Source organism: Ipomoea triloba, chromosome 8, assembly GCF_003576645.1.
Source record: "Ipomoea triloba cultivar NCNSP0323 chromosome 8, ASM357664v1".
Taxonomy (NCBI): domain Eukaryota; kingdom Viridiplantae; phylum Streptophyta; class Magnoliopsida; order Solanales; family Convolvulaceae; genus Ipomoea; species Ipomoea triloba.
Window position 1 is genome coordinate 5,784,325 of NC_044923.1, and position 9,113 is coordinate 5,793,437.

The following is a 9,113-nucleotide window of genomic DNA, read 5'->3' on the forward strand; positions in this document are numbered from 1 at the left end:
AGTACGATGAAGACGAAACTAGCCATGGTTTATTTTATTTTAATGGAAATTACATTTATATCCCTTCCATTGTTTTTTTTTTTTTTGAGTAAAATGCATTTTTTGTCGGAGACTTATTGTGCATTGGACACGTTTAGTTTGATTTTATTAATTTGATCACATTTTATCCAGACTTGTTAAAGTTGGACAATGTTAGTCTAAAGTTAGTCTTACCGTTTGTCAGCTGTGTATTTGAGGGGCATTTCCGTCTTTCAAGTCCAGGACTTAATCAGCACACTTGTTTCTTGGTCTCCTCAAAGATGAAGAGAGTAACAGACCAACAAAGACTATCCGACCAAAACCACGAAACCTTACCTAAATGTCGAAGCAATCTATCGGAACCTAAATCAAAGAAATTAGATTCGTAGGACGAACTTAAACACCATCATTGATCGTTGAAAGCTAGGACGAAGGGAGCAAGGAAGATGGATCCTCTAGGAGAAGGTGACTACAATACCCTAGGTAAAATTCAATATTTTTGTTATGGGTTATTGTCGTTCACAAATCCAATGCTTTAGAACAAATCGCTACTCCAAATCGCTAGTTAACCAAATGATTATTTTGATTTTTTGACCATGGTCAAAATGGTAAAGATAGCAAATCCGTCAACAATTTTGTAAATGAATGGATCAATTTTCTATTTTTCTTATTCACGCCAGTTCTTGTCAGAGCATTGCCCCACCCCCCCCACCCCCCCCCCACACAGATATATATATATATATATATATATATATATATATATATATATATATATATATATATATAATTCTACAACCAAAATTTATCAAAATTTAAGTTATTAACATTTAAAATGCAAAAATATTGAGTAAACTCTACGCACACCATGAATAGGCTATTTCTTGTGTTTTATCTTATCTCTATTTCTGTCAAGAAAAAATAGACTTTTATCAATGACGGTAATAATGTTATCGGAGATATCTTGAGTATTATTGAGTGATGTTGAGTACAATATTTGAGTACAGTACAGTGCTCAGTTCAGTGTGTGTTTTTTGTCTGGTCAAAGTGTCGTCCCTCTACAAGTGCTTGTGAGTCCTTTTTATCTTCCTCCGTGCAGTAACGGAGCATCAATGCTAAGGATCTGAACCGTTTGAGCATTAGCCGTTGAGTATTAATGCTGAGGAGCTGAACCGTTGAGTATTAATGCTGAGTAGCTGAATAGTGAAGTGCTGAACAGTGTTGAACGGCTAGTTCTTGCCTGCCTTTGGGTCCTGAACGTGGTTCCGGGTCGGGTATCCAATTATTTTGTCACCAGTCCCCCACTGCCTAGCCAACGACATTTCTAAAATTGGTTTTTTTTGGCGTCCTGAGCGCGAGATTGGCCGAGGACTGACCTCGGCCAATTTATTTTTTTTATTTTTTTTAAAATTTTGGACGAGGACTGACCTCGGCCAAACTTGGCCGAGGACTGACCTTTTTTTTTTTTTTTTTTTTTTGCTCCGAGCACGAGATTGGCCGAGGACTGACCTCGGCCAAAATAGAGAGTTTTTGACAGACCATCAGCAAATTACATGTTTTTTGCGTTGCACGGACTTTTCCTCCAGCTCACTGTTTCTTGCTTCCTCGCCTAGGTCGCACCTTTTCTTCTTGGTGTTGGAAGCTGAAGGCTCAGGATCTTCTTCCTTTCGCCACACATTTTCGTGTAGGCTTTGTTGATGCTGGTACTGTCCCGGATACTCAACGAATTGGGTAAAATATCCGCTCTGCACCAGTTCCTCTATTTGTCCTTTTAAAGTATGACACTCGTCAGTATCATGTCCAACCTGCCGGTGGAACCGACAGTACTTGGTTTGGTTCTCGCACGTAGAAACTGCCACACACTCTGAGGGAAAATGCACCATTCCCATTTCCTCAGCGTGACTTAGAATCACGCTAACCGGGTGAGTAAGCAGTGTTAAGTATTATTGAGTGATGTTGAGTACAATATTTGAGTACAGTACAATACTCAGTTTAGTGTGTGTTTTTTGTCTTGTCAAAGTGTCGTCACTCTACAAGTGCTTGTGAGTCCTTTTTATCTTCATCCGTGCAGTAACGGAGCATCAATGCTAAGGAGCTGAACCGCTTGAGCATTAGCCGTTGAGTATTAATGCTGAGGAATTGAACCGTTGAGCATTAATGCTGAGAAGTTAAAGAGTGAAGTGCTAAACAGTGTTGAACGGCTAGTTCTTGCCTGCCTTTGGGTCCTGAACGTGGTTTCGGATCGGGTATCCAATTATCCTGTCAATCACTTTTATGTAAAATTATCGATCCTACATTGAATAAAATTAACTCGTCTTGAAAGAAATAAAATTAAGAAATACATCTAAATTTAAAGATGATCACAATTTGATTTGAACCGAATGAAATACTATAGAATCAAAATTGGACAATCGGTTTCAGTTCCAAATTTAATAATAATAATAATAATAATATTATTATTATTATTATTTTAAATTAAGTTAAAGCCCTAAATTTATTATTTTTTAACTTAAATTCCTAAATTTTTTATATTAAAATTGTTTTAGAAATAAGACTTAAATAATTTCAAAAATAAAGTTTTAAAAGGAAAAAAAAAAAAAAAAAGAGGGTTCGAACGGCAATTCAAATAGGAACTGCTAGACTGCTAGTTCAAAGGATTTATATTATTTCCACAACGTTTAGGTTTCGACTCTCTTACGGAGTATATATAAAACCAAGTTAAAAAAAAAATAAAAATAAAACCGAGAACCAATTGTTCAGAACCGGAAACGAATAGCGGGCATCCTACTCCGTAATTCCTCTCCATTAAATTACAGTCAACAAGTCAACAGAACGTGATCTAGCAAAAGCCCAAAACTATCCTCCAGTCTCAGTCTACGTGGCACCTTTATCCTCTCACACTCGTTTCTCCCTCTCCCTCTCTCTCTCGCTCGCAACGGCGGACGGGCTGTTCTCCCAAGTCTTCAACAGCACAGTTCATTCTTCTGACACTCTCTTCTCCCCCTGAAATCCTCGTGTTCTACTTTTTCCCACCTGATTTTCTGGAGAATTTTCTGGGGATACTTTTTTCCGTCTTTCCAAAAGCTCGGATTCGGCAGTTCAGAACGTCAAAACCTCCGCTTTTTGTTTTTGCGTGATCTGAACTAAAGTCCGTCTGATCCGTCGATCTGAAGCATGGAGAGGATAGTTGGAGGTAAATTCAAGCTCGGCCGTAAGATCGGAAGTGGATCGTTTGGCGAAATTTTCCTTGGTAAGCTATACGTATATACACACGTGTTTATACCAGTATCTGTTATGTTTCTTTTCTTTTTCGTTTTTTATGAGTTCGATTAATTTTCGCTTTGTGTTGAACTTGGTTGATTCTGTGTATTCTGCAGCAAAGCATATCGATACGTTCGAGGTTGTAGCCGTCAAAATTGTAAGTTAAATTTCAATTTAGCTCTGTGTATTATGCGAATCAATTGAATTTAGGTATATTGTATGATAACACAATTATATTTTTATTTTTTCTGCATTATTCATGAATATGTAGTTGTGTAATTCATAAATTTTGCTCCTGTCAAACTCAAAGAGGCACAAAACCCTTGTATGAGCAGTTTCCATCTGTTATTGCCTATAGGTTTAGGAAAAGTTGCCTAGTATGGCTTACAACAGGATGTTGGTGATAAGTGATGATCTCCTTAATACAATTTTGTACTATTCCAACTTAAGTAAATAGATTAATTCCAGTAAGCTACTTTAAACATTCAAACAGTGTGTGGTTATGTGCAATTATAAGTCAGTAGCTACTGTTATTGGTTGTAAAAGGCACTGCTTTCATCTACTAGAATTTCTCGCATCTATATTACAAAATGAATTCCTTTTAGCACAAGTAGGACAAATGATGTCCTGGAAAAAAACAAAGAGTAATGGTAATGGAGAATATGCTAGCAATTATTAGACATGCTGTTTCTGCAACAGCAAAGGGTATTCAGGTCTTGATACTGAATTAAGCTAATTAAAGCTAAGATGAGAATGCTGTTAAGGATCATGAATTAATTCAGATATGTTTCAACTAATATTCATCATCACTGCTCGTCAATTAATTTTAGAGCACCATTATGTAGTATTTGTGTTTCCTTTTCATCAGTGTCAAACCCCCACCTCTTCTTCCCACAAAATCACATTCTGATGGTTATATAAATCGTTTTGACAGGAGAATAACAAGACTAAGCATCCTCAACTTCTTTATGAGGCCAAGTTATACAATATTCTCCAGGGAGGAAGTATGTGCCAGTTGAACAATAAGTCTTTATAATAGGGAGTATATGTCTAGTTACATTTTATGAGGCAAAGGGCCACAGATTAAAGTAGCTAAAGTTCTTTAATGATTTGATTTATTTTTTCTTTCTAGGTGGTATTCCCCATATAAAATGGTCTGGAGTGGATGGAGAAGACAACGCTCTTGTCCTTGATTTGCTGGGTCCAAGTCTAGAGGATCTCTTTGTATATTGTGGTAGAAAGTTTTCATTGAAGACTGTCTTAATGTTGGCTGATCAGATGGTATATTCAAAGCTCAGATACAGCTATATTTCCAATGTTTTGCACTTGAGAATATATGATACTCATAAGTTGTCCTTTATTAGGGTCCTTTACTCTTCTCTAATAACTGTTCTATTTCTTTTCCTGTTAAGCAGATGACTAGGATTGAATACGTCCACTCTAAAGGGTTTTTACATAGAGATATTAAACCGGATAATTTTCTTATGGGCCTTGGTCGAAAAGCAAATCAGGTAATAAATACCCTGTGGACTTCATTCTACTATTTCTACTCTATTGTGCTTTGTTTTTATCATTTTGCTATTCTTTTGATAACCCAGCCTTCATACCATCTCTCTGAGTGATTCTCATTAAAATTTTCAACTTTTTAGGTTTACATCATTGATTTTGGTCTTGCTAAAAGGTATAGGGATGCAACTACAAATCGCCACATTCCGTACAGGTACTGAGATCCTTACATGCATAATCCTGATTCTGTATTGCCAAGTTATCTACTTAATCTATCTTATTTTCTTTTCTGTCTGTTACTATCATCTTGTCCACTCTGTCAGTGTATTCATATGGAAGTAACAACTAGCTCATATAAGTTGCGGCTTTCTGCAATGGTGTGACTTGAGTCCATTTCTAAAAGCAATTGTAATGTTGCTTTTTAGTTTCCTGACTATGCAAAATATTTAGTTATTGCTGCTGTTGATGAGCTTCTTCTCTTTTTTTTTTTTCTTCATTTGTACAGAGAGAACAAGAATTTAACAGGAACTGCACGATATGCAAGCTGCAATACTCATCTTGGGATTGGTGAGCATTCTTACACCACTTCCCTCTAATAAAGAGAATGGCAGGGAAAGAAATGTAAAATCCCTTGACCAAGCATGGGATTTTAGTTCGAGTCAATCGAGTGTTTGACAGTGCTTGGATGATACTAGCCATTTGATTGACATTGGCTTTTTCTATGTTTGACAGAGCAAAGCAGGCGGGATGACCTCGAATCTTTGGGATATGTACTTCTTTATTTCTTAAGAGGAAGGTAACTATCTTTTTTTCTTTTCTTTTCTTTTCTTTTCTTCTCAATCTTTGGCTTTATTTATCTTGTTATTCTATATGCATGTAAAGTTTGACTTCAACCTACTTCTGAATTCTTGAACAGCCTACCATGGCAGGGTCTCAAAGCTGCCACCAAGAAGCAAAAATATGACAAAATATGTGAGAAGAAGTTATCAACCCCTATTGAGGTGTGTTTAAATTTTCATTTACTTTTTCCTTCAAGGTTTTGAAGTTATTCTTAAATTTCTTATTTTGCTTTTGCTGTCTTACCTGAAGGTCTTGTGCAAGTCTCATCCTGTTGAGTTTGCCTCATATTTCCATTACTGTCATTCATTGACATTTGATCAGCGGCCTGACTATGGTTTTTTGAAACGTCTCTTCAGAGAACTCTTCACTCGTGAAGGTTAGTGTAAATTCGTGCTGCAACAGGTTTTGTCAATGCTGTACCATGGAGATAGTGAAATGCTACTTTGGCATGTGCTTGTCGTCCTCATTATATGTGTCATAATTCTTAGTTTGTACGGAGTATATTGATGACCCATTTCCTCTTGATGTAATGCAGTGTTTCATCATGTCTCTAGTTTCTGCACATTTATTGTACTAAAGGTCAGCTGGCTATTTTTTGTATCATGCAGGATATGAATTTGATTACATATTTGATTGGACTATCCTAAAATACCAGCAGGCACAAAGTAGTAGAACACAGCAACGGGTATGTTGTTTTAGCCAATAGATAGTACTCATCAGTCTCACTTTTCTTCCCTTGTACATCATAGACCCAGAGTTTGATGGTTATAATGTCTTTTAGTTTGATGTCGCTGATTTCTTTCTGCCTAGTTTCACTCTTCTTCTCCTAGATACTAATTTGATTTAGTTGAAATGTAACAGCCACTACATGGAGAGAGCAGCCGAAGAGTTCCATTGGATTCAGAAAAGCATCAAGGTTAGGTGAACTGGTTCCACTTCTTTGCTCTAAATGTACTTCTGAATCTCATAAACACATTGCATTTTAAGATAATAGTACCTCGGAGAATTTCAAGTGAAAATTCTTGTTGATATGGCTTGGCAGCTAATCTGGAATTACTGCAGGGAGAATTTAGTTGCTCTGGTTTTGGTTGATTGGTTCTATAATCCAAAATTAATATGTCAAATTCATAGATGTAGGAAACTAAGCTGATGACAAGACAATATTATTGTTTGTATTACATTGCAGAAATAGCATAATCTCGCTAAACCTCTGTGCTTCCATAGTCCATACTCATTTTACTGCAAGGGATTAATAAAGCTAGCTATTTCTTCTTCTATTTCAGTGGGAAACAATGCTCCTTATTCTGCTGAGTTGACAAAATCAAGCATTCCTACTAGTCCAGGTGCTCGTGCACAATTCAAGTTGTCAACAAATAGGAATTTGGCTTCTGGCAATCTTGAAACAGTTGAGAGAAATGTTAGTAATTTCATTTTGGTTGATAGAGTTAGGAATGAATAAATAAACTAATTTCCTTTTTTCTTTGTCATTATAAACTACAATTTCAACTATTATGTTATTGATGCAACTATTCCTGTTTGGTAAAATAAAAAATGTACTCATTTTTATTATTATATTTCTGATCACTTGGACAACCTAAAGTTATTAATTTGTCTCATAGATGCTGAGCAATGCATACATGGCATCTACATCATTGTCTCCCGCTGGTTTTGGAAGAGCAAGTGCAACTAAACCTACTTTACCTGCTGAAACGACCAATGCTGGTCATGTAAATGGTGATAATTCTGGTGCAGGCAGCTGGATTTCCTCTTTACGTCGCATTTCTTCTGCCAAGTGATAAGTATGGTCCTCTTCCCCTTCCAGCTCTGTTTCTCATATGGCCTGGGCTTTTTTTGGCAAGCTTTATTTCCTGGCTGGTGATAACAAGCTGATTTTGTCCTTGCAGGAGATGTTAAAGAATTGTTGCTTAAGTTGGGTGCAGACTTGGTATCAATTAGAATAGGACATGGAGCTATCAGAGGAAGGTTGATAATCCCATACTGGCTCATGGCTGCAGTCCCAACAACACGAGATGCATCAATTGGCAGCAAGCAAGGCCCGAGAGCACATTTTGCCACTCATCTTGTCAAGGCTCGGGTTAGACTTTTTCCTAGATGACTATAAACAAATTCACGTTTGCTTGCAGATCACAGAGCTTTGTTCCTGTGGTGTACGTTGAAAGAATCAATTTCTGAAATTTAGGCTGCTTAGTTTGGTGTAAAATCAATGATATGTTTTAAGTTTTGTTCTTTGTCAGCAGATCGTATGTTTCCTTTGTGCATATAGTGATGGTTGACTGGTTGTTTCTCTCACTCACATTTCTTCATCTGAGTTGCACATGTTGTAAGTGCTGTGTTGTTTTGTATTTTCTGCCATTCAAGCACCATTTGTATGAAAAGCACAATTACAATGCAGTTGGATTCCTTGCAATAATGGGAAGTTTGAACTTAATGATACCCCAGTGCATCCCTTTTTTTTCTTTTTTTTTTTTTTGTCTTCTTCCATGTGAATGCAGTTCCTTGTGCATAAGGTATCCCCCACCAGAGACATTGATGCAACTATTTCTCCAGAAATGGGATCCAGACACTTCTTGTTGAGAATCTTGGATGCCTCAGAAATGCGGGAACTTGTACAAAGACTAGGGTTATTGATTGTTATCACGATTATCCTTTAACTGCTTCTCAGTCATGAGTGATTGTTTTGCCATTTGCAGGTTTCGCTTTTCTTGATTGCCTACCAGCTGTCCCTGGTTGAACAATTCGAGTTTAAATCGAAGATGGTAACTGGAGGAGGGCCAACAGATAAAGATATTCAACTGCTCCATATTGATTCAACCGGAGAGTTGGAGCAATGGGTCCATACACACTAGCCTCTTGGTGTCCCTTTCAGCTCTGTGGTTGGAGTTTGTAAGTCTGCCAAATCCAACTCCTGTTTGAGTCATTTTCAACCTTAGGCTGGACTTGTTATTAGTGTTCATCATTATTGCTATAGGGTGGCCATTCAACATGCCTTTTATATTTACAAATTCTACCATACTGAATAGTAGGAGTGTCGATTATTGCCAATAAAAAGGGGTTAGTGATATTTTCTAAATAGTATAATTGTTTTACTTCCACTATTTATTACCCTTTTTTTACTACTCCGTAGTAGCCAATGTTCTGATTATTTGGTACTAATTTTTTTTTCGTCCAATAATTACCTATTACTGTTCTATTAATAAAAAAAAAAAAAGAAAAGCCTAAGCAACCCCAAGAAGGGATTTTTATGATTTTTTTTTTCTTTTCATAATTTTAGCTTAAGTGGCGTGAAATCAAGTTGGAGATGCTTTAACTGATGAAACATTCATCACTTCTTGCTACACACCATGGAGGTCCTTCTCTAACAAGAGAAGGGAAAAAAGGACAATTTTTATTGACTTACTCAGAGATCTAGATGAGGACCTTAGAGGCTCTCATCTAAAATTAAAAAATTCTAGATGAAGACTTCTGTGGTG

At 36.7% G+C, this 9,113-nt stretch overlaps 1 protein-coding gene across 1 annotated transcript; it reads left to right on the forward strand.

Moving 5' to 3' along the window:
- The first annotated feature begins 2,888 nt into the window (after positions 1-2,888).
- Positions 2,889-8,074, forward strand: LOC116026824 (casein kinase 1-like protein 3). Its single transcript, XM_031268232.1, has 15 exons — positions 2,889-3,265; positions 3,393-3,433; positions 4,211-4,280; positions 4,409-4,557; positions 4,692-4,787; positions 4,926-4,996; positions 5,288-5,349; positions 5,515-5,578; positions 5,699-5,783; positions 5,872-5,998; positions 6,231-6,307; positions 6,484-6,538; positions 6,906-7,039; positions 7,242-7,421; positions 7,527-8,074. The coding sequence occupies exons 1-14, from the start codon at positions 3,190-3,192 to the stop codon at positions 7,416-7,418; spliced, it is 1,284 nt and encodes a 427-aa protein (XP_031124092.1). The 5' UTR covers positions 2,889-3,189; the 3' UTR covers positions 7,419-7,421; positions 7,527-8,074.
- Positions 8,075-9,113: the final 1,039 nt, after the last annotated feature.